The 24850-nt window shown below is 51.4% G+C and overlaps 1 protein-coding gene across 15 annotated transcripts in view; it reads left to right on the top strand.

Moving 5' to 3' along the window:
• Abcc9 (ATP binding cassette subfamily C member 9) overlaps window positions 1-23949 on the top strand; it is a 70497-nt gene extending 46548 nt beyond the window's left edge. For 8 of the 15 annotated variants that reach the window (XM_070011635.1, XM_070011626.1, XM_070011632.1 and 5 more), the window contains 14 exons: window positions 505-653; window positions 1286-1355; window positions 2995-3152; window positions 3435-3527; window positions 5386-5488; window positions 8692-8793; window positions 10021-10141; window positions 12170-12300; window positions 13305-13383; window positions 14920-15028; window positions 16790-16893; window positions 18661-18794; window positions 19167-19229; window positions 22232-23949. In XM_070011635.1, the coding sequence (XP_069867736.1) occupies window positions 505-653; window positions 1286-1355; window positions 2995-3152; window positions 3435-3527; window positions 5386-5488; window positions 8692-8793; window positions 10021-10141; window positions 12170-12300; window positions 13305-13383; window positions 14920-15028; window positions 16790-16893; window positions 18661-18794; window positions 19167-19229; window positions 22232-22369 (1554 nt within the window). In that variant the 3' untranslated portion in view covers window positions 22370-23949. Of the gene's footprint in view, window positions 1-504; window positions 656-1285; window positions 1356-2994; window positions 3153-3434; window positions 3528-5385; window positions 5489-8691; window positions 8794-10020; window positions 10142-12169; window positions 12301-13304; window positions 13384-14919; window positions 15092-16789; window positions 16894-18660; window positions 18795-19166; window positions 19230-20679; window positions 20857-22231 lie in introns of those variants that run through there. The other 7 variants (XM_070011637.1, XM_070011636.1, XM_070011633.1 and 4 more) reach the window with 3 other exon arrangements.
• The last annotated feature ends 901 nt before the right edge of the window (window positions 23950-24850 follow it).

Here is a 24850-nt window from a genome sequence, read left to right as displayed (position 1 = left end):
TGTCTGCCTTTGCGCTGACGAGTTTTCTTTAGCTCTGCACCAGTCTGTTCACTGGTGAGTGGCTGAGAAGAATGAACACAGGAGCCTAGCATCTTACCCCGATCTGAAAACACAACTGATTCCTCTTCCATCCCTGGCTGGAGCGCAGAGGGTGAACCGGGGCCTGTGGACTGTGGTGCAGTTCTCTAGATCTCCAAACCCTGCCTTTCTGACCTGCTGTGTGCGAATGTGTGCTGGTACTAGGATTTGAACTCAGGGCCTTGAGACACCGCCCCTGAGCTTGGCTGCTCAAGGCGGGGGCTTTCCCTCTTAAACCACACCCCCACTTCCAGCTTTTGGGTGGTTCGCTGGAGACGAGGAATCTCCCCCCCGAGGCAGCCCTGCGTGAAACCTCCGATCCTCGCCGGGATTGCAGGCAGACGCTTCCGAGCCCAGCCTCCTCTGCAGAGGGGGGGTGTGTGGAGGTCTTAGGGGGATGGCCACGTTTCCGTGCTTGCGTTGCAGACCTACTACGTGGCGGGGTTCAGCATCCTGTGTGCCGCGGGCATTGTGCTGTGTCTGGTGACCTCGCTCACCGTGGAATGGATGGGGCTGACCGCAGCCAAGAACCTGCACCACAATCTGCTCAACAAGATCATCCTCGGGCCCATCAGGTAAAAAAGAACCGAGAGAGAAGTCACCGCTTCCTCCCAGCCTCCCTCTGTCAACATCCGTGCTGGAAACTTCCAGAAGGTCACCAACGGTAGGGGAACACAGCAAACATATCCCAGCGACTCAGGAGGCTGAGATCTGAGGATCACGGTTCAAGGCCAGCCCAGGGCAGGAAAGTCCATGAGACTCTGATCTCCCAGGAACCACCAGCAAACCAGGAGTGGAGCTGTGGTTCATATAGTAAAGCACCAGCCACGAACAAAAGGCCAGAAGAGAGTTCAAATCCCCATCACACACACACACACACACACACACACACACACACACAGAGACGCATTGCACACAGACAGACAGACAGACAGACAGACACACACAGATGCATTGTACACAGACATAGACCTATTAAATCAAATCCTCTCATACAAATCACTGGAGATGCCAATCATCTTGGAAAGGATCTAAACAACTAATATTAATAGTATTAACGTTATTAATATTAATAATAACAATGTGCAGATTGTCCTCAGTCCTCGAGCAAGCCGACAGGCTGGCATCCTGCCTCTGTGACCCAAGCTGTCCAGTTAAGGTTCTGGAATGTTCAGTGAGATAACACAGACGTTTCCTCCTCCTGCAGGTTTTTTGACACTACCCCTCTGGGTCTCATTCTCAACCGATTTTCAGCCGATACGAATATCATCGATCAGGTGAGGGCTTGGCTTTCGAAGTCTCCAACGGCATGTCCCAGTGTGCGGCTAGGGCAGAATCTTCTAGAATTAGCGGGATGATTCTTTCTTTTCTTCTTCTGGTCTTCAAGAAGCATGAGTATTTTCTCCATTTCCCGCTCATGTAAATACACGGATTTCCCCCGTCCATGCTCAGGCAGTAATTCTTCCTGTGGCCTGGCATCCCAGCTGCTCAGGAGGCTGAGATCTGAGGATCGTGGTTCAAAGCCAGCCTGAGCAGGAAAGTCCCTGAGACTCTGATCTCCAAGGAACCACCAGAAAACCGAGCGTGGTGCTGTGGTAGAGCGCCCGCCTTGAGCTGAAGAGGTGAGGGACAGCGCCCAGGCCCTGAGTTCAAGCCCCACCACTGACCAAAACAAAACCTGTCCTGCAGTGACCCACAGTAAAGTCTAAAAGCAAATCACCGTAAGACGGGGGTCCTGGAGGAAGGATTGTTTTCAACCCGGCCTTTGCCTTTCTGGCATCGCTGGTGATCTTTACAACACAAGGAGTGAGCCCCCGATTTAGAAAAAACAAAATGGACAAAGGCCTGGCATACGGGCTGAAGCGAGCTGAGGATGGTGATGGTTTTATAGCTCTGTGCTTGATCAACCTGCTCCTGAACCCCTCCCAGAGATACACCTGCTCCCGAACCCCTCCCAGAGATAAACCTGCTCCCAAACCCCTCCCAGAGATACACCTGCTCCTGAACCCCTTCCCAGAGATACACCTGGTGGGAGGAGACGAGGGGGTTCAGATTCCTCCCCAGCCAGCAGCAGAATTGTTAGAAGAACAGAAATGCGATTAGAAAGAAACGGAGGGAAGGAAGGAGGAAGGAAGGAAGGAAGGAAGGAAGGAAGGAAGGAAGGAAGGAAGGTAGGGAGGGAGGAAGGTAGGGAGGGAGGGAGGAGAGAAGGGAGGGAAAAGGAAGGAAGGGAAATGGAAGGAAGGAAGGAAGGAAGGAAGGAAGGAAAGAAGGAAGAAAGGAAGGAAGAAAAGAAGGAAGGACGAAAGGAAGGAAGAAGGGAAGGAAGAGAAAGAGAAGGAAGAGAAAGGGAAGGAAGGAGGAAGGAAGAAAGGAAGGGAAAGAAAAGGAAGAAGGCAGGAAGGGAAAGAAGGAAGAAAAGGAAGGAGGGAAGGAAGAACAAAGGGAGGAAGGAAGAAGGAAGGGAGGAAGGAAGAGAAAAGGAAGGAAGAAGGAAGAGAAAGGAAGAAAAGGGAAGGAAAGAAGAAAAAGAAAAGGAAGGTAGAAGGAAAGGAGCGAAAGGAAGGAAGGAAGGAAAGAAGGAAGGAAGGAAGGAAGGAAGGAAAAAGGAAGAAAGGAAGGAAGAGGGAAGGAAGGAAGGGAAAGAAAAGGAAGAAGGCAGGCAGGAAGTAAGGGAAGGAAGGAAGAAAAGGAAGAAAGGAAGGAAGGAAGAGAAGGAAGGAAAGAAGGAAGGAAGGAGGGAAGGAAGGAAGGAGGGAGGGAGAGGAGAGAAAGCCAATGGACGTGATGAACGCGTTGGTCTGGACGGTCCCGCAGGCGCCCTCCAGGGCTGGGGACGGATCCTGCGTGGCGTGGGCCATGGGGGGGCGTGGGCGGCCGTGTGTCCTTGGGCTGACCCCTGGCGTGGTCTTCCAGCACATTCCGCCCACCCTGGAGTCCCTGACGCGCTCCACGCTGCTGTGCCTGTCGGCCATCGGGATGATCTCCTACGCCACGCCCGTGTTCCTCGTGGCGCTGCTGCCGCTCGGCGTGGCCTTCTACTTCATCCAGAAGTACTTCCGCGTGGCCTCCAAGTCAGTCCTGGCCCTGTCCCCGGGGGTGGTGGCTGCAGGGGGGTGGCGCAGAGCCCGGGCCGGCGTTAGAGATGAGGTCGTCAGCCTGCCCGGATGGATGAAGGACTGTCTCTGGGACTTGAACTCAGGGCCCGGGCGCTGTCACTCCCGGCTGGCGCTCTACCACGTGAGCCACAGCACCACGTCTGGTTTTCTGGTGCTTCATGGGAGTTCGGTGAGGGTCTCTGACCCTGGGGTCACGGGAAGCCTGAGTTTGTTTTCGTCCCCGGCCTGTCACCCTAGGGACCTGCAGGAGCTCGATGACAGCACACAGCTGCCCCTGCTCTGCCACTTCTCAGAGACGGCCGAGGGGCTCACCACCATCCGAGCCTTCCGGTGAGTGTGCCCGTCTCTGCTGGCAGGGGTGCAGGTGTGAACTGGGGAGGTGTGAACGGCGGATCCCGGGGAACTACGAAAAGCGGGGTCACCCCTCTCCCCAATGGGGGCGCCGGCGGGCTCGTGCTTCGAATCCTGGCTGCTCAGGAGGCTGAGATCCGGAGGATCGCCGTCCTGAGATCCGGAGGATCGCGGTTCGAAGCCAGCAAAGTCCGTGAGAGGGCTTATCTCCCAAGGAAGCAGCAAAGAGCCGGATGTGGGGCTGTGGCTCGAGGGGTAGAGCGCCACGAAGAAGCTAAGGGCGACAGCGCCCAGGCCCTGAGTTCAAATCCCAGGGCTGACAAACTAAAAATAAGCACATAGATAGATGATCACGCGTGTGCTGTGTGTGTGCGTGTGTGTGTGCAATGGTCCTGGGGTTTGAACCCAGGGCCTGTGTGGCATCTCTGAGCGTTTTCTTTTGCTCAAGGCGAGTGCTTTACCGCTTGAGCCACACCTCCCCGTCCACGTTTTCCCCGATCTCACTGGAGATCAGAATCCCACTGGGCCTTCCTCACCCCCCGCTGGCCTCAAACCTCCATCCTCACGTCTCAGCCTCCCGAGTGGCTGGGATGGCAGGCGTGAGCGCCGGCGCCCGGCCGACGCGACTCTTCTCGATGGCTTCTCGGGGATGTTTCTAGATGGCGGCTGGTGGTATTTGTGAGCCACGGGGGGCTGCGTTTTATGTGTGGCTTTGGCTGTTTGTGTGTGTGTCTCTCTCTGAGCTCTTCTGGAAAAAGTGAGCATCTACTACCTCCTCTCCTTGGTGCTGCTCTTCGCGTGTGTTTGAACCACCAGAGGATTGCGGTTCGATCAGACGCAGGGTCGGCGGCCTGCCTTCTTTCTTTTAAAGAGAAAAAAAAAACGTATTTTATTATGTGTTTGCTTTGGTCTGAAAAACAGAAGGTCTTAGAATGTTCTAGAAGATTAGCTTGCCTGGGGATGGAGAGATACGGGCAGCGTGTGTCACAATTTCCATTAGGAAAGCATCTTGCCTGCCAAGGAGAGACGCGGGAAGAATGCTCTCTCCCTCCCTCTCTCCCTCCTCTCTCTCTCTCTCTCTCTCTCTCTCTCTCTCTCTCTCTCTCTCTCTCTCTCTCTGACTACTGTTGGCTGCCAGCTCTGTTCACACACCCCGCAACACCCCAATAACAAGATCGAGGGGGCCAGGTGAACCCTCGCGGTCTGGTGCTAGCCCCCATCTCACATCCCATCAAGCCGGCTGGGCCAGCTGGCTCCACCTTTAGTCCCTGATGTCATTCTCGTTTCCCCCCAGGGCCCAGGAAGCCATATTCTGCTTTCTGTAACATCAAAACTCCACCTCGTCCCTTCAAACCCTTTTCCCGGTGCATTCTGGGAGATCCGACTGGCCCTGTTTCCCCCCCCCCTTGCCGGTCCTTCACTTGGTCTAACCACTCAGAGAAGCCGACCGGCCGCAGCTTCTCTGCAGTCCGTGAAGCATTTTTTGTGCCTGGAGGTCACTGCAATTTAGATTCTAGGATGCGCCCTTGCTTTATTTATCTGGCAGTCCTGGGACTTGAACTCAGGGCCTGGGCGCGGTCCCTGAGCTCTTTCACTCCAGGCTGGCGCTCTACCACCTGAGCCACGGCGCCACGTCTGGTTTTCCGGTGATTCATGGGAGATCAGAGTCTCACGGACTTTCCTGTCCCGGGCCAGGCCTCGAACCGCGATCCTCTAGATCTCAGCCTCCCGAGGAGCTGGGATGACGGGCGGGAGCCACTGAGCCAGTGCCCCGCATGGATTCCTTCCGTTCCTTTGTTGGTGACTGCTGTCTGACAGGCACCGATCTTGGTTGCAGGCACGAGCCGAGGTTTAAGCAGCGGATGTTGGAGCTGACAGACACCAACAACATCGCCTACTTGTTCCTCTCGGCCGCCAACAGATGGCTGGAGGTCAGGACGGTGAGTTTCCTGGCAGGGCTGCAGGATAAAAGCCAAACCAGGAGCGGAGGTCAGGGGCCGGGCAGGTGGCTCAGGGGTAGAGCGCTCGCCTCGCATGCACGAGGCCCCGGGTTCGAGTCCTCAGCCCCACAGACACAGAAAAAGCCAGAGGTGGCGGCGTGGCTCACGTAGTAGAGCACCAGCCTCGAGCAGAACAAAGGCCCTGAGTTCGAGTCCCAGGACTGACACACAAATAATAATATTAAAATTGGCGTAATTTGTCCTAAGGAGAAACATCTTATATCAATCAGTTCATGAGAACATTCCAGCCAGCTCCATTCCAGAACATTCCAGCTCCTCAGGAGGCTGAGGTCTGAGGATCGTGGTTGGAGGCCAGCCCGGGCAGGAAAGTCCGTGAGGCTCTGATCTCCCATGAACCCCCAGAAAACCGGACGTGGCGCCGTGGTTCAGGTGGTAGCGCGCCAGCCTTGAGTATAAAGAGCTCAGAGACCACGCCCAGGCCCTGAGTTCAAGTCCCAGGGTGGACCAACTAAGAGAACATTCTAGAACTGTCATGGGGAGGTGGTGGGGGGTGGGCCTGTGTGCATGGGTGCCGCATGCGCCCCTGGGTCAGCACGTTCCCCGCCGGCCTCCAGTTGCGTCTGTGCAGAGATCAGGGAGGTGAGGATGCTGTGCATGCCGGGCTGGCCTCGAACTCGCGGCCCTCCTGCACTCCGCCGCCCGTGCTGCGGCCCAGCCCCAACCCTCCCGCTGCCTTCCACGCAGACAGCGGCCCTGCGGCTGGAAACCCTCCTCACAGACAGACAGACAGACAGACAGAAAGGAGAGGGGAGGGGAGGGGAGGGAGGGTTTGAGGAAGAGGAGGAGGGACGGTGATCACAATGGCCTTTGCTTCAGATTCTACGCAGGAAAAAGCCAGTGTGGGCGAGAATCTTCCATTGCTGGGTCGCACGTTCTTCTGTGGGCGGAAGGTGAACGTTCAGGGTCCTTTGTGTGTGATTAGCGCCGTCAGCGGTGCCTGATTATCACCGTGTTTTTGTGAACACACACACACACACACACACACACACACTCACACACACACACACACCGTCCTGTGGACAAACCCGTAAGATCCATGCGGTTCAGAAATGACTTGATGTGGTTGGTGGCGGCCCTGGGACTTGAACTCAGGGCCTGGGCGCTGTCCCTCAGCTCTTCAGCTCAAGGCTGGCGCTCTACCACTTGAGCCACAGCACCACTTCTGGCTTTTTGGCGGTTCCTTGGAGATCAGAGTCTCACAGACTTTCCTGCCTGGGCTGGCTTTGAACCGCGATCCTCCTATCTCAGCCTCCTGAGTAGCCGGGATGCCAGGCCATCAGTGCGTGGCTCTCCTATCTATGTTGAACGAGAGGACACAGTCTCATAAGTCACATCAGAAAACACAAAGGATCTAGAAGAATGTTTTCAAATGCTTTGGCTGCTATCACAGTCCGTTTTCCAGGGCCCCCCAGCTTTTCCTGGCACTGGGGGACCCCTCTCTCCTCTGGGGTTCGAGCTGTGGTTTGTGTGTGGCGTGTCACCCGCTTTGCAAGGCTGTCCAGCGCGGGGTGGTTGTTTTCGCCTCTTTCTCCTCTTGATCTCTGCACTACGCAATTCCACGCTCTTGGCCTGGGAGCCTGCGGGTTTGCAGAAGCTGTGTCATTCCATCCAACGCTGTCTGTCTGTCCCAGGCCTTTGTCCTGCTGCGTGGGGAAAGAGGAAACACACACCGAGAGGCCAAAAGCAAAAAAGGGAAAACGATCCCTTTTCAAAAGACATGTGAACAAGAGAAGCAGGCGGCCTTCAGGCTGAGCGTGCTCAGGAATCCATCTGGGGAATTGGCCGGGGTCCCCCAGCTTTCTGTGGGTTCACAGACCCTCTTACAACTTTGGGGGTGCTCTATGGTGCTCTGGTGTCTGATGGGAATGGAGACGCAGAGGTGTTAGGATTTTTTCCAGTCCCTGTCACAGGGATGATTGCAGCTGTCCCTGGAAGAGAGGAGAATGTTCTAGAAACCTGACAGATGGTTCCCTGGAAACCAAAGTCCTCTCTTGTGTAGAGGAGCATGGTTCGTCTAAAATGAATCCAAGTTGGGCTGGGCAGGTGGCTCAGTGGTAGAGTGCTTGCCTAGCATGTATGAGGCCCTGGGTTCGAATCCTCAGCACCACAGACACAGAAAAAGCTGGAAGTGGTGCTGTGGCTCAAGTGGTAGAGCGCCAGCCTTGAGCTGAAGAGCTGAGGGACAGCGCCCAGGCCCCAAGTTCGAGCCTCAGGACTGGCATCTATGTATCTATCTATCTATCTGTCTGTCTATCTATCTATCTATCTATCTATCTATCTATCTATCTATCTATCTATCTATCTATCTATCTATCTATCTATCTATCTATCTATCTGTCTGTCTGTCTGTCTGTCTGTCTTTCTGTCTGTCTGTCTGTCTATCTATCTATCTATCTATCTATCTATCTATCTGGAAGGGAGTATGTTCTGCTCTATAGGATTTATTGCTTCAAGATATTAGTGCAATCATTTTTCTTTTTTCAATTCTATGTGGTGATTCTGTGAATCAACATGGAGTTATAGCTTAGTGCTTGTTTTGATCTTTGATGTTTATGATATACGTACGTGTGTGTGTGTGTGTGTGTGTGTGTGTGTGTGTGTGTGTGTGTGTGTGTCCTGGGACTTGAACTCGGGGCCTGGGCGCTGTCCCTGAGCTCTTTCACTCAAGGCTGGTGCTCTACCCCTTGAGCCACAGTGCCACTTCTGGTTTTCTGGTGGTTCCTGGGAGATCAGAGTCTCCTGAACGTTCCTGCCCGGGCTGGCCTCAAACCACGATCCTCAGCTCTCAGCCTCCTGCGTGGCTGGGCTGACAGGTGGGAGCCACCGGCGCCTGGCCACAAATGGACACGTTCTGAGCAAGGAAATGTCACGTCCCATCCTGGCTGACTCGGCCATGGCCACCCCTGGCAAATTATTTAACGCCCCTGAACCCCGAATTGTGTGGTACGGGGTGAGAGCAGGCCTGGGGGGTCACAGAAGCCGTGTGAGCCAATCTGAGGACAGCAGCATCCACGCTGACCCCCGACCCCTCGTGTCGGGGGTCCCTCACCTGACAGCTCGCTGGGGGGGGGGTCGAGGACCTGGGGGGCCGCCTCCCACTCCCCGCGCTGCCCCTCTTGCAGGATTACCTGGGCGCCTGCATCGTCCTCACGGCCTCCCTGGCCTCCATCAGCCGGCCCTTCAACTCCGGCCTCGTGGGCCTGGGGCTCCTCTATGCCCTCACGGTAGGTGATCTGGAACCTTCTGGAACCTTCTGGCTCTTTCCCTCCGTCCACCCCGACTCGCAGACGCTGGGGAAGACCGGTGGGATGTGGAGCGGACGGGGCCGGCCGGCGATCGCTGATGCGGGCCCCCAAGGTGGCTGATGCGACCAGCCCAGGGTAGAAGGACCCCGACGTTCACGCACGCCCCTCCCCCGGCCAGGGGATTGTCACACGCAGCTGGGGGTGTGCAAGCGTGAAGCGGCGTGAGCAGTGTGCGCACATGGCCGCCGTGTCCGGGGGGGGGGGCTTCTCACCTCCGCCGCCCCGCAGCTCTCATGGACTGCACCCCAACATGGAGCCCCATCCGAGAATGCCCAGTGATCCTGCGAACAGCAGACTCCCAGGGCTGGACAGGGGAGAGAGAGCGGGGAGGGATGGACAGATAGATGGATGGATGGACAGACAGACAGACAGATACAATAAGTGGACAAATGGATAGATGGGTGGATGGATAGACAGACAGACAGACAGACAGATACAGATAAGTGGACAAATAGATGGATGGATGGATGGATGGATGGATGGATAGATAGATAGATAGATGGATGGATGGATGGATGGATGGATGGATGGATGGATAGATAGATAGATAGATGGATAGATAGATGGATGGATAGATGGATGATAGATAGATAGATGGATGGATGGATGGATGGATAGATAGATAGATAGATGGATGGATGGATGGATAGATAGATAGATAGATAGATAGATAGATGGATGGATGGATGGATGGATGGATGGATGGATGGATAGATAGATAGATAGATGGATGGATGGATGGATGGATGGATAGATGGATGGATGGATGGATGGATGGATAGATGGATGGATAGATGGATGGATGGATGGATGGATGGATGGATAGATGGATGGATAGATAGATAGACATCAGGTGATAAATCAGTAATAGATTGGTAGATAACGGGTGGATGGATGGATGGTGGACGGACTCATGACAAATAGGCGTTAGACAGACAACAGACATAAATAAGATGGACGGCCGACCCATAGAAGCCAGACGATGGATGGAGGGTAGACCCCTGGACGTGGCAGACATGACAGGCGGATGGCGGATGGACGGATGATGGATCGCATAGGTCTTCCATCAGTCCGCCCAGCTGGGCCGAGTGGCTTTCCCTGTGAGCCAGCTCATGGTTTTCTCCCTCCTCCTCCCTCCCCGCACAGATCACCAATTACCTGAACTGGGTGGTGAGGAACTTGGCCGACCTGGAGGTGCAGATGGGCGCCGTGAAGAAAGTGAACAGCTTCCTGTCCATGGAGTCAGAGAACTACGAAGGCACCATGGGTACTGTGCCCTCTGTCTGTCTGTCTGTCTGTCTGTCTGTCTCTGTCTCTGTGTTAGACAGCATCCTCAATCTACATAGCCCGGGACATCTTCACACTGAGAGCCTCTTTCTTCAAGTGCCGGGACTACAGGTGTGCGGCACAACCCTTGGCTCCCTTATCTCGGGTGTTGTTTTCTTTAAGTAGTTGTCCAGAGGAGCTGCCATTGACCCAAGCATTTGAGGAATAAGATGCCTTTTGATCCGTGTCCCCCCCTTTCCATATCCCCACCCACCCCCCTCCCCACCCCACCTTGCTTTTCCTAACTTTCAAGATATGTATTGAGTGTATCTGCTTCCGCCATTTAACCGAGAAGTGTATGTGTACAATGCATCTTGATCCCTGTCAACCCTTCAACATCTTTTTGGGGGGTTGGTTGTGGGACTTGAACTCAGGGCCCGGGCGCTGTCCCTGAGCTCTTTCCCTCAAGGCTGGCGCTCTACCGCTTGAGCCACAGCGCCACTTCTGGTTTTCTGGTGGTTCACTGGAGATCAGAGTCTCATGGGCTTTCCTGCCCGGGCTGGCTTTGAACAAAAACATTTCAAATTCTTACTTGAGATGCGTTTACTTGGAATGTGAATTAAAATGTCAAAAGAAACAGAGGATCTTCTGGCAGAAATCTTGATTCATGGGTGGGGGATTTTAAATCATTGCTGAAGATACATATTGAAAAGTGTGTGCTTCTGTCTGTCTGTCTGTCTACTCATCCATCATCTCTATTATGCCATCCGTCCATCAATCTGTCCATCCAGTCATCCATCCATCTTCTATCCTTTTATCTCTATCTACCTATCTATCCATTTTTCTGTCTATCTCTCTGTCTATGATCTATCTTTTTATTCAACTATTATCTACCTGTCACGTACTTATCATTCATCCAGTTGTCCATCCATCATTTCTATCTAATCTATCTATCTATCTGTCCGTCTGTCTGTCTGTCTGTCTGTCTGTCTGTCTGTCTATCTATCTATCTGTCTGTCTGCTGTCTGTCTGTCTATCTATCTATCTATCTATCTAATCTATCTGTCCATCTGTCTGCCTGCCTGCCTGCCTGCCTGCCTGCCTGTCTGTCTGTCTGTCTATCTATCTATCTGTCTGTCTGTCTATCTATCTATCTATCTATCTATCTATCTATCTATCTATCTATCTATCTATCTATCTATCTAATCTATCTGTCCATCTGTCTGCCTGCCTGTCTGTCTGTCTGTCTATCTGTCTGTCTGTCTATCTATCTATCTATCTATCTATCTATCTATCTATCTATCTATCTATCTATCTATCTATCTATCTATCTATCTATCTATCTAATCTATCTGTCCATCTGTCTGCCTGCCTGTCTGTCTGTCTGTCTGTCTATCTGTCTGTCTGTCTATCTATCTATCTATCTATCTATCTATCTATCTATCTATCTATCTATCTATCTATCTATCTATCTATCTATCTATCTGTCTATCTATGTGTCTATCTATCTATCTATCTATCTAATCTATCTATCTATCTATCTATCTATCTATCTATCTATCTGTCTGTCTGTCTGTCTGTCTGTCTGTCTGTCTGTCTGTCTGTCTGTCTATCTATCTATCTATCTATCTATCTATCTATCTATCTATCTATCTATCTATCTATCTAATCTATCTGTCCATCTGACTGTCTGTCTGCCTGCCTGCCTGTCTGTATATCTGTCTGTCTATCCATCTATCTATCTCTTTATCTATCTATCTATCTACCTATTATCTATCTATCATTTTTCTGTATGTGTCTACCTGTCTATTCACCTATTATCCATCTATCTATTTCATCTACCTATCACATACCTGTCTGTCATCCATCCATCTATCCACCCATCATTTCTACCTCTCTGTTGATCTCTCTCTCTGTGTTTGTCTATCTATCTTTATGTCTATCTATCTGTCTGTCTGTCTGTCTATCTCTCTCTCTCTCTGTCTACCCACCCACCTCTGATCGCCGACTTCTCTGTTCCCCCTTCTAGATCCTTCGCAGGTGCCGGAGCACTGGCCACAGGAAGGGGAGATCAAGATTCACGACCTGTGCGTCCGCTATGAGAACAACCTCAAGCCCGTTCTGAAACACGTCCAGGCTTACATCAAACCCGGGCAGAAGGTACCGGCCTTGCCGCCTCTTCGTTTCTTTTCTAAACTTCAGGGCTCTGCTGAAGCCTCTGTCACTGCTCAGTTTCTCTGTGCGTCCAAACCATCGGTATATGTTCATGAGGGCTCAGGTGCGTTACCGTGCGTGGCAGATAAAATGATCTGAACAGAAGATAAAAGAAAGGCTGGGTGCCAGTGCTGACACCTGTAGTCCCAGATGCTCAGGAGGCTGAGATCTGAGGATCATGGTTCAAAGCCAGCCTGGGCAGGAAAATCCGTGAGACTCTGATCTCCCATGAACCACCAGAAAAACCAGAAGTGGCACTGTGGCTCAAGTGGTAGAGCGCCAGCCTGGAGTGAAAGAGCTCAGGGACAGCGCCCAGGCCCTGAGTTCAAGCCCCAGGACTGACACCAAAAAAAAAAAAAAAAAAAAAAAAAGAAGGAAAAAAAGTGGACTTTTTCTCTCTTATAAACCAATCATTTCTAAGAAAAAAAAATTGACTGCTTGTTATTTGGTCTAACTGTATACTGAGCCAAAAATAAGCCCAGAAGACAAACAGACAGAATAGATCGTGAAAATGAAAAGATTCAGGATTTAGTCCTTGAGCATCTGCTGAGGATTTCATGATTTTTCGTTTCATAATGATAATATTTTTATTGTGGTTGGGGAGTTTGAACTCAGGGCCTGGGCGCTGTCCCTGAGCTCTTTCACTAAAAGCTGGTGCTCTACCACTTGAACCACAGCACCAAGTCTCGTTTTCAGGTGGTTTCTGGGAGATCAGAGTCTCACGGACTTTCCTGCCCGGGCTGGCCTTGAACCACGATCCTCAGATCTCAGCCTCCTGAGTCGCTGGGATGACAGGCGGGAGCCACCAGCGCCTGGCTTCAAAATGATAAAGCACCAGAGCTGACAGCCAGAATTGTGCCTACTTCTCACTGTGTTATCTAATGCTCGGCGGTGTCTTCTGTTTTTTGTTCCTGTCTTCCTCTCTCTGAGTGCTGATTGCTTGGTTTCAGGTGGGCATCTGCGGCCGCACGGGAAGCGGGAAATCGTCTTTATCCCTGGCCTTCTTCAGAATGGTTGATATATTTGATGGTGAGTGGTAAACTCCATCTTCCCCTCCACACCCTCCATCAGCGCTGTAGTACTCTCATGTGTATTTTATTTTTTGTGGTGATCCTGGGACTCGAACTCAGGGCCTGGGTGCCGTCCCTGAGTTTCTTTTACTCAAGGCTGGTGCTCTACCACTTGAGCCACAGCGCCATTTCCGGCTTTTTCTGTGCATGTGGTACTGAGGAATCGAACCCAGGGCTTTGTGCATGCGAGGCGAGCGCTCTACCCCTGAGCCACCTGCCCGGCCCCTGGTGCTGTCCTTTCAAAAAATTAAATAAATGAACAATAACATCAACTGGCCGAATTCTGCGAATAGTTGGGAGAATTCTGTGGCCTGCACCCAGTGCTAAGCCCGTGTCCCACACAAACAGACCAGAGACAATGAAAGAAGCCACGCTTGGAAGAATTCAAGGGATCTGCTTGAAACTCCATGCCAGAACTGGTACTAACGGTTCTAACGAACTGGGAAAAATAAGTTGGATCATCTGCTTCTAACAGCAGGAAACAGAGGTGGCATTTAAAACAACAACAAAAAAAGACAGATGGTTTGCTTTCCTCAGCTTTCAATCTACATCTCTATTCCTCTATCAAAGGGAAAATAAATTACAGGAAGAAATAATCTGCATTCTTTTATGGGTGGGGTCTGCTGTGGGACTTGAACTCAGGGCCTGGACGCTGTCCCTGAGCTCTTTCGCTCAAGGCTGGAGCTCTACCACCTGAGCCACAGCAGCACTTCTGATTTTCTTGTGGTTCATTGGAGATCAGAGTCTCACGGACTTTCCTGCCTGGCCTGGCCTCAAACCACGATCCTCAGATCTCAGCCTCCCGAGTAGCTGGGATGACAGGCGTGAGCCACGGGTACCTCAAGGCTCCCGCCTGTCATCCCAGCTACTCAGGAGGCTGAGATCTGAGGTGCAGAGTTCAAAGCCAGCCCGGGCAGGAAAAAAAAATCCTTAAAAATCTCTTCTTCAATGAACCACCAAAAAGCTGGATGTGGAGCTTATGGCTAGCGTCAAATTATATAGATTAAAAAAGCTCAGGGACAGTGCCCAGGCCCTGAGTTCAAACTCCAGGACCAGGACAAAACAACTCATTTACACTAAAGTGTAAATGACTCAAACGACGAGAAAAAAAGAAAAAAGAAAAACAGCGGCTAACTGGGCCCATGGTTCTTGAATCTTCTCAAGAATCTCCTCCTGGGAGAGCTGCAGGGAGTTATTCGGGGGGAGGGGGAGGTTCCCGCTTCCCCTGCGTGAGGGAGAGGCGGCCAGGGGCTGGTTTTCCCATGTGAACCCCAAAGCTGCACAGGGAGGCGTGGCTCAGGCGGTCGAGCGCCAGCCTTGAAGACAAAAAATTAAAAAAAAAAAAAGACCACAAGCTTCAGGGACCACACCAGGCCCTGGGTTCAGGCCCCAGGACTGGCGCACACGCACACACACACACACACACACACACACACACACACACACGCACACACATGCCCATGGCAGGCCTGCGACTCTTCTTCTCTCCCCCCAGGGAAGATCGTGATCGACGGCATCGACATCTCCAGGCTGCCGCTGCACACGCTGCGCTCGCGCCTCTCCATCATCCTCCAGGACCCCATTCTGTTCAGCGGCTCCATCCGGTGCGTGAACCTCCGGATCGCCCGCAGCTCAGCCAACGTTGGGCTGCCTGGGATGTGAGCAAGGTGTGCGTGCGTGTGTGTGTGTAAGTGTGCATGTGTGTGTGTGTGTGTGTGTGCGTGTGTGTGCGTCCCAGGCAAACGTGGCCCAGCATGATCCTCTCACCCTCCCTCATTTCCCTCCCACCTGGGGCAGAGATTCATAGCAGACAGTTCTGGAATGTTCCACGCCAGGGGACATCCTAAGCCTTGGGGTGGGGGGGGATTTGCGGTTCAGTTGCTCTCTCTACCCCAGAAACCTGCACCCCAACACCCGCCACAGCTTGACCCCCTTCCCAAGTGTTCATGGCTGCCCCCCAAAATAAATGGAAGGAAGGAGGGAGAGGGAGGTGGAGGGAGGGAGGAAGAAAGGAAGGAGGGAAAAGGAGGGAGGGATGGAAAGAGAGGGAAAGAGAAAGGCAGGAAGAAAGGAAAGGAAGAGGGAAGGAGGGAAGGAAGAAAAAAGAAGGAAGAAAAATGAAAGTAGGAAGCAAAGAAGGAAGGAAGGAGGGAAGGAAGGAAGGAAGGGGAGGGAGGGAAGGAGAGAGTTAGGGAGGGAGGAAAGAAAAAAGAGGAGGAAGGAAGGAAGGAAGGAGGAAGGAAGGAAGGAAGGAAGGAAGGAGGGAGGAAGGAAGGAGGGAGGGAGGGAGGAGAGGAAGGAAGGAAGGAGGGAGGGAGGGAAGGAGGGAGGAAGGAAGGAGGGAGGGAGGGAGGAAGGAAGGAAGGAAGGAGGGAGGGAGGGAAGGAGGGAGGAAGGAAGGAAGGAGGGAGGGTGCTATCTCTTCTGTCAGGTTAGTTAAATGTATTTTCCGAGTATTAAACGCCGTGGCCATTGTCCTGGGTGCAGGTGAGCTTTCTTCTGCAGGTGAGTATTTTAAAACTAAAAGCAAGCCCGACACGGTGGCTCCCGCCTGTCATCCCAGTGACTCAGGAGGCTGAAATCTGAGGATCGAGGTTCAGAGCCAGCCCGGGCAGGAAAGTCCGTGAGACTCTGATCTCCAATGAACCACCAGAAAACCAGCAGTGGAGCTGTGGCTCAAGTGGTAGAGCACCAGCCTTGAGTGAAAGAGCTCAGGGACAGCCCCCAGGCCCTGAGTTCAAGGCCCAGGATCAGAACACAAAACCAGACAACCCCCAACTTCAAAGAACAACTTTCCGAAACATCATTGCAAATGAACGCTGTGTCATTTCCTATACCGGATCCTGTCTTCCATTACCCCCTCCCCTCCCCTCCCTTCCCCCTTCCTCCTCTTTTCTCCCTCTCTCCCCACTTAATTATGAGGACAGGTGTTTGTCCTCTCCATTTAATGATGGCTCCAGCCTCATTTTGTTTTTGTCAGTCCTGGGTCTTGAACTCAGGGCCCGGGCACCGTCCCTCAGCTCTTCAGCTCAAGGCTGGTGCTCTACCACTTGAGCCACAGCTCCACTTCCATTTTTCTGGTGGTTCCTTGGAGATCAGAGTCTCACGGACTTTCCTGTCCCGGGCCGGCCTCGAACCGCGATCCTCTAGATCCCAGCCTCCTGTGGCCGCTGGGAGGCCAGGCTGGGGTGTAGCTCAGTGATTTGTAAAACTGGGTGCTGAGCACTCTTCTGAAGACTGAGTTTTCAGCACCCACGCAGGGAGGCCCGTGATCACACGCGCACGCAGCCGCGACGTGTCAGCACTTTATTATTCCTCATGGACAACTACACGGGGTTTTTAACGCCTTCCCTCCCCCCCGACAGGTTTAACCTGGACCCCGAGTGCAAATGTACGGATGACAGGCTGTGGGAGGCGCTGGAGATCGCACAACTCAAGAACATGGTCAAGTCTCTGCCCGGAGGCCTAGGTACACCTTCCCGAAAAGGGCTGTGCCAGGCTCGACAGCTAACGCAGCCCGAGAGCGCAGCTGCGGCTCAGGCTAAAAAACCCATCACGGCCGCCTAGCAATGGCCGCTGGTGCTCAACGCAACCCCCCGGCAGCGCCTTAGGGTGTTTCTATTTACTTATTTGTGCCAGTCCTGGGTCTTGAACTCAGGGCCTGGGCGCTGTCCCTGAGCTCTTCAGCTCCAGGCTGGTGCTCTACCGCTTGAGCCACAGCGCCACGTCTGGTTTTCTGGTGGTTCCTGGGCGATCAGAGTCTCTCAGGCTTTCCTGCCCAGGCTGGCTTTGAACCGAGATCCTCTAGATCTCAGCCTCCTGAGTAGCTGGGGTGACAGGCAGGAGCCACCGGTGCTGGGCTCCTTAGATGTCCAGTGAGTATGATGGCGGGAGGAGGGACTAGGACGCAGACGCGGGAAGCAGGGGGATGGGGGATAGGGGGTGCCCTCCCTCTCTTCCTGCGTCTCAGCATTGAGGCTGAGACTCACAAGGAGGAGGGGAGGACGCACCAGCTCAGCAGAAGATGCCGCCCATGACACCTTCATGAGATCCCCCTCCCCCTCCTCCTCCTCCCCCTCCCCCTCCTCCTCCTCCTTCTCTCCTTCTTTCTCTCCTCCTTCCTTCTTCTTCCCTCCTCCTCCTCTTCTCCTCCTCCTCCTCCTCCTCCTCCTCCTTCCCCTCCTCCTCCTCCTCCTCCTCCCCTTCCTCCTCCTCCCCCTCCTCCTCCCCCTCTCCCTCCCCCCTCCTCCTCCTCCTCCCCCTCCTCCTCCTCCCCCTCCCCCTCCTCCTCCTTCCTGTCCTCCTCCCCCTCCCCCTCTCCCTCCCCCCTCCTCCTCCTCCTCCCCCTCCTCCTCCTCCCCCTCCCCCTCCTCCTCCTTCCTGTCCTCCTCCCCCTCTCCCCCTCCCCCTCCCCCTCCTCCTCCTCCTCCCTCTCCCCCTCCTCCTCCTCCTCCTCCCTCTCCCCCTCCCCCTCCCCCTCCTCCCCCTCCCCCTCCTCCCCCTCCTCCTCCTCCCTGTCCTCCTCCCCCTCCCCCTCCTCCCCCTCCCCCTCCCCCTCCCCCTCCTCCTCCCCCTCCTTCCCCTCCCCCCTCCTCCTCCCCCTCCTCCCCCTCCTCCTCCTCCCCTTCCTGCTCCTCCTCCCCTTCCTCCTCCTCCCCCTCTTCCTCCTCCTCCTCCTCCCTGTCCTCCTCCCCCTCCCCTCCCCCTCCCCCTCCTCCTTCTCCCCCTCCCCCTCCCCCTCCTCCTCTTCCTCCCCTCCCCTCCTCCCCTTCCTGCTCCTCCTCCCCTTCCTCCTCCTCCCCCTCTTCCTCCTCCTCCTCCTCCCTGTCCTCCTCCCCCTCCCCTCCCCCTCCCCCTCCTCCTCCTCTTCTCCTCCCCCTCCCCCTCCCCCTCCTCCTTCTCCCCCTCCTCCTCCTCCTCCTCCTCCTCCTCCTCCCCCTCCCCCTCCTCCCCCTCCTCCTCCTCCTCCCGGTGCCAGTCCTAGAGCTGGAGCTGAGGCTGGGCGCTGTCCTTTTGCGTTTTGTTCTGTTTTCGTCTCTCTCGAGGCTGGTGCTCTCCCGCTCGAGCCGCAGCTCCGCCCCTGCCTTTTCTTTTTGGTGACTCATTGGACACAAGCCTCCCACAGGCCTGTGCGCTGCGAACCTCGATCCTCCTCTCTCGGCCTCCTGAGAAGCTGGGGTGACAGGCGAGCGCCCCGGGCCGGCCGGTGACACCTTCCCTGTCTTCTTCCTCCCAGACGCCATGGTCACCGAGGGCGGGGAGAACTTCAGCGTGGGGCAGCGGCAGCTGTTCTGCCTGGCCAGGGCCTTCGTCAGGAAGAGCAGCATCCTCATCATGGATGAAGCCACCGCCTCCATCGACATGGCCACGGTGAGCCCGTCACGGCCCGCCTGCGTCCCGTGAACACGGAGCCACAAGCCGGGCGCCCGTGGCTCCTGCCTGCCATCCCAGCCACCCAGGAGGCTGAGATCTGAGGATCCTGGTTCAAGGCCAGCCCAGGGCAGGAAAGCCTAGGACACTGTGATCTCCCAGGATCAGCCCAAAAAAAAGCTGGAGGGGGAGCTGTGGTTCAAGTGGTAGAGCGCCTGAGTTCAAGACCCACGACTGACCCAAACACACACACACACACACACACACACACACACACACACACACACACACACCAGAGAAGGAGAAAGGAAAGAAGAGGGAAAGGTGTGTCAGGAGCACTTACCGTCTGTTTCTTTTCCTTTGCTTCACCAGGAAAATATTCTGCAGAAAGTGGTGATGACGGCTTTCTCGGATCGCACCGTTGTGACCATTGCAGTGAGTACCCCAGACGAAGGGTCATGCATTTCTCTGGAAATTTCCTTTTCTTTTGACCTGCGATTCTATGAGCTTCGAGTCTGTGCAGTTAAAATATACTGCTGGTGCGTGAGGTCTTTTTTTTTAATGTTTCTGTCCCTGTGCAAAAGAAAAAAGAAAGGAAAGCAGAAATGACGACTCGATTCTGAAAGCATTACTCTTTCCTCAACTCTGCACCCAACTACCACCAACTGACAATAACAACACATCCCGAGTCTCAGGACCCCCGCTGGCCAGCAGCGAATTCTCTACACGAATGATCTTTCCCAGCGTCTGATGGTCTGATGAGGAATTTCAGAAACCAAATTCTTAATTTTTCTGGAACCTTCTGCTAGTATTCACCCTTGTGTGATAATCGGGATGTTTTTCATTCACTTGGCTGTTTTTCTTTAAATAAATAAAACAACAAGCTGGGTACTGGAGTTCTTGCCTAGCTACTCGTGAGGATCTGGGTTTGAATCCAGCCTGACCAGAAAAGGCTGTGAGACCCTCATCTCCAGTGAACCAGCAAAATGCCAGAAGTGAAGGTGTATGGCTCAAGTGGTAGAGCACCAGCCTTGACCTCAAAATCCAGGCAAGAGTATGAGCTCCTGAGTTCAAGCCCCAACCTGGCACAATAGGTGGATAGATGGATGGATGAATGGATGGATAGATGGATGATAAATGGTTGTATGGATGATACAGCTGGATAGATGAATAAGATGGATAGATGGATGGATGGAGATAAACAAGTAGATAAATAGATGAATGGATGAATATGAAAAATGGGTATATGCATGATATAGAGAAATAGATAAGATAGGTGAATGGATGGATGGGTGGATGGATGATAAATGGATTGATGGATGACATAGATAAGATGGGTAGATGGATGTAGATTGTAGATAGATGGATGAATGGATGGATGACATAGATGAGCAGATAGATGATAAATGGATGGATGACATAGATGGATGTATGGATGGATATAGATGATAGGTAGATATAAAGATGAGCAGATGTTGGATAGAGATGGTAGATAGATAGATAGATAGATAGATAGATAGATAGATAGATAGATAGATAGATAGATAGATAGATGATAGATAGATAGATAGATAGATAGATAGATAGATAGATAGATAGATAGATAGATCATCTCTTATATAAGGGAAAGTAATTTCTCTGTCTCAGGTTGTACCAACCAAATAGAAAACTTTACTTGAGGCCTGGTGAGTTAATATTTCTCTGACTTTCAACAGAACACGGTTTTCTTTGCTGCTGTTCAGATGTGGAACTCCCCATTTCCGATGTAGACTTTTACGGCTGCACAGATCCCGTTCTTAACCTGCTCCCTCGGTCCTGTCTTCCTCCTGCTGACCCTCCTCTCTTCTCTGCGTTTCTGGTTTTGTCTTTTTCCTTCTCTCTCCAGCATCGAGTCTCTTCTATTGTGGACATGGGCCTGGTGTTAGTCTTTTCCCAGGGTATTTTAGTGGAGTGCGATTCGGGTCCCAATCTGCTCACCCATAAGAACGGACTCTTTTCCACTTTGGTGATGACCAACAAATAGACTGGCATGATCTACTTTGCCGAGTACCCCTCTTTTCTGGTAGTTATCTGGAGGGGGGAGGGGGGAGAGGACTCAGTCTGCCATTCTAGAGGGGGCTGGGAGGGGCGAAGTAACTGGGTTAAGCTGGGAGGTCTCTAGTCAGCTCAGCCAACTACTCTTGCATGTAACATTTCTTGCCATTCAATACGAAATTTGCTCGTAAATATATGCAGATCGCATGTAAATATATGCAAATGCATGCAAATGTATGCACGCATGGTTGTGTTCATATATCCTGGGGACCCGATTTATCTCCATCCCCAGGACTCATTTCTCAGTCCCTTAAGGATGTGTTACAGGCAGCCTGATTGGCCGGGCTTCAGTGATTCAGGGCTATTAATCCCAGCTACTCAGGAGGCTGAGATCTGAGGATCATGGTTCAAGGCCAGCCAGGGCAAGAGAAGCCCATGAGACTCTTATCTCCAATAAACCACCAAAAAGCCAGAAGTGGTGCTGTGGCTCAAGTGGTAGAGCACTAGCCTTGAGTGACAGAGCTCAGGGACAGCGCCCAGGCCCTGAGTTCAAGACCCAGGCCCTCGCACACACACACACACACACACACACACACACACACACACACACACACACTACAGCTCTGGTAACAATTCCAGCATACTGTGGGTATTTAAAAATATGTAAATAAGTGGTTCATTCAAATAAGAGAAAGAAGAAGACTTTGTTTCCTGCATCTTCTAGCAGGCCAATGTGAGTAAATGCCCACCAAATGCTGGGCGGCATTTACACATTCCACGGTTCTTGGTTTTTATTGTGCAATGTGTAATATATATTAATATAATATAATACATAATTATATTTAATAATTGTATACATTATATACTATATAATATAGAATATATTACATAATTATATTTATAATATATGCTATTATATAATATAAATATAATGTATAACATATAATGTAATAGAATTATATATTATATAATGCATTATATAATATATATTATATAATATATATTTTTATAACTTTTATTGTGATTAAGTGATTACATAAATTTCACAGTATTAGGAGACCGTGATACTTAGTTAAAGTCACAAACACATTCTTACCAGGAGGCAAATTGTCATTATTATGGTCCATGAAGTTTGTGACTTCTCTGAGCTTTGACAGTACAACGATTTCTTCCACATCGGTGGGATGTACATTTCTTTCCTTTTGCTTAGTGTTAGCTTAGTGTTATTATATACTATATATAATATATAGTATGTACCATATATTATACATGATATATAATTATATAGTGTATACCATATATTATTATATACGATATATAATTATATCGTATATATGATATAATTATACATCATATGATATTAGATGCTATATATTCATTATTGATTTTCTTTTCCTTCACAGCACCGTGTTCACACCATTCTCACCGCCGACCTGGTGATCGTGATGAAGCGTGGCAATATTCTAGAATATGACACCCCGGAAAGGCTCTTGGCCAGGGAAGACAGCGTGTTTACGTCCTTCGTGCGTGCAGATATGTGAAGGGCGGGCTTCGTGATGTATATTGCAGACAGCGCCGCCGTAACCTGATTAACCGCTCATTCGCTTGGGAGGCACCAAACCTCTGCACATTTGTGCACAAGAAGCTGTGTGTGTGTGTGTGTGTGTGTGTGTGTGTGTGCGCACGTGCCATGACCGGTGCTTGAAGTCAGGGACCTGTTGCTCTCTCTCATTCACTCCATGCTGGCGCTCCACCACCTGCACCACACCTTGTGGCTTTTTGCTGGTTCATTGGAGAGAAGAGTCTCTCAGAGTTTTGTCTTCTCGGGCTGGCGTCCAGCTGAGATCCTCAAAGCTGGGCCTGCTGAGGAGCTGGGATTATAGGCGTGCGCCACTGGCTTCTGCCTGAGTTGATATTTCCTTTTTTTGCTTTTTGTCTTTTTCAAGATATTACCACCTTAGCGCCATTATATTTCCTAGAACCCAAGCCCCTATACGTGTAAGGATCACAGACTGCATTAGGCACTTGTAAGTTACTTGGATGAAGTCAACTGCTGATGCTTATCCATTACTCTAATTCTGTTAAATATCTTCCAAGTCTATAATGTACACACACTACCATTAAACTCTTCCTTGCACAAATAAATTCTTTTTTTTTTTTTTTGGCCAAGTTTGTTGTACTTGAAAGAAAATGAAACAAGGACATGTTTTCTGGTGAAAAGCTCCAACTCCTTATCTGCTTCATGGAAATATTTTGTTGTTTTCATTCACTTCAGCCTTATAGATTTGTTTTTGGTCAGTGGTGGGTCTTGAACTCAGGGCCTGGGCGCTGTCCCTGAGCTCTTTTGCTCAAGGCTGGCGCTCTACATTTGAGCCACGGCGCCACTTCCATTTTTCTGGTAGTTCATTGGAGATCAGAGTCCCACGGACTTTCCTGCCCAGGCTGGCTTTGAACCATGATCCTCTAGATCTCAGCCTCCCTCAGGGGTGGGCAGATGAACAGAGAGAGAAAGGGTGAATGAATGAATGCTATCTTCTTCTACAGCAGAACATGGAGCCAGATGATTTGAAGGGAGGGGTGGGACGGGGAGGGAGGAGGAAGGGGTAGAAGGGGGGACATGGATCAAGATGCAGGGTCTTCACAATCTGCCATGTGGAATTTACCCCTTCTGTACAACTACTGAAAGCTAATAAGAGCAAAATTCCAAGCCACGCCAGGGCTCTGTGGTCCTGGGAGAAGAAAAGATTCTTCTTCAAGGATTGTGATTGATCCACTGTTATCTTGCGAGATCCTTCCGAGATTAACTCCAGCCCCTCAGAAGACTTCCCTTAATAACTGACACTCAAGATGGGAGCTTATAATCTCCTGTACCGTGGACACTAGATACTGGTGTCCCGAAGACTAACGGTTATTGTCTTCTTCTTGACTGGTGTGTGTTCCACTATTAATAAATAGGATTTCTACGTGCATGTATTTTCATTTTCACTGCTCACTGGGCCCCTGGAGTCCTTATCTTCATTTCTGGCTTGTGTTTAGTCCATTATTTATTCTCTTCAGTATCTGAGATGGCGTTTATCTCTACAGTGAATGTGTTCAATAAAATATTGGCTTGTGTTATGTAATAAATTATGCCTTCTCTTTGCTCAATGGAAGAGGGTGGTTTTCCTTCGAATTCTACTTTGTGTCAGCCAAAACTAGTCAATAGATTTAAATTACTGCAAGCCAATTCTTGGCCTTGCTTTAAAGATCTTTTGAGTCCTGAGAGTCATGTACTCTATTACTTTTGCATGCACATGCCCCTCTGTGTGTGTGTGTGTGTGTGTGTGTGTGTGTGTGTGTGTGTGTGTGTGTGTGTGTGCTGGTACTGGGGCTTGAACACAGGGCTTGGGTGTCATCCCTTAGCTTTTTCCCAGAAAACTGGTGCTCTACCACTTGAACCACAGCTCCACTTCCAGCTTTTTGCTGGTTCATGGGAGATATGAGTCTCATGGACTTTCCTGCCTGGGCTGGCTTTGAACCACGATTCTCAGATCTCAGCCTCCTGAGTAGCTGGGATGACAGGCGTGAGCCACAGCAGCCAATAAGGATTTTCCCTGAAGAAAAAAAAAAAAAACCAGACTCTCTCCTCTTTGTCCCGACTTGCCTGAATTTTCTAGCATGAATACCCACCATGCAATGAAACGCGATATTGGAAATGCAAGATATCTAGGCCTCTGTCCAACCATGAAGAGGGAGAGAAAAACAAAAAACCAACAACCTGGCAAGCCAAAGAGTTCATGGGAAATTCTTGGCTTAAATAATATTTTAATAAAGCTCAGCTATGTGTGCCAACGAAGCAGGGAGGGATGACATCATGATTTATGAGTTAAATATCATGCGAGACTGGTCATGTCTAAGGCCATCTTGAATCAAACACTCGGGGGAAGGGGAGTCACTGGGGGGAAAGAGCAAAGGAAAAATGGTGAACACAGTTCAGATATGAACAGAGTCCACACCGCATACACTCTGATTAAAAAACAAAA

The sequence above is a fragment of the Dipodomys merriami genome, unplaced genomic scaffold (genome assembly GCF_024711535.1).
Source record: "Dipodomys merriami isolate MVZ:Mamm:240054 unplaced genomic scaffold, mDipMer1.0.p SCAF_84, whole genome shotgun sequence".
NCBI classification, from domain to species: domain Eukaryota; kingdom Metazoa; phylum Chordata; class Mammalia; order Rodentia; family Heteromyidae; genus Dipodomys; species Dipodomys merriami.
The sequence above is the reverse complement of the archived record's forward strand: the minus strand, read 5'-3'. Positions and strand labels throughout refer to the sequence as shown.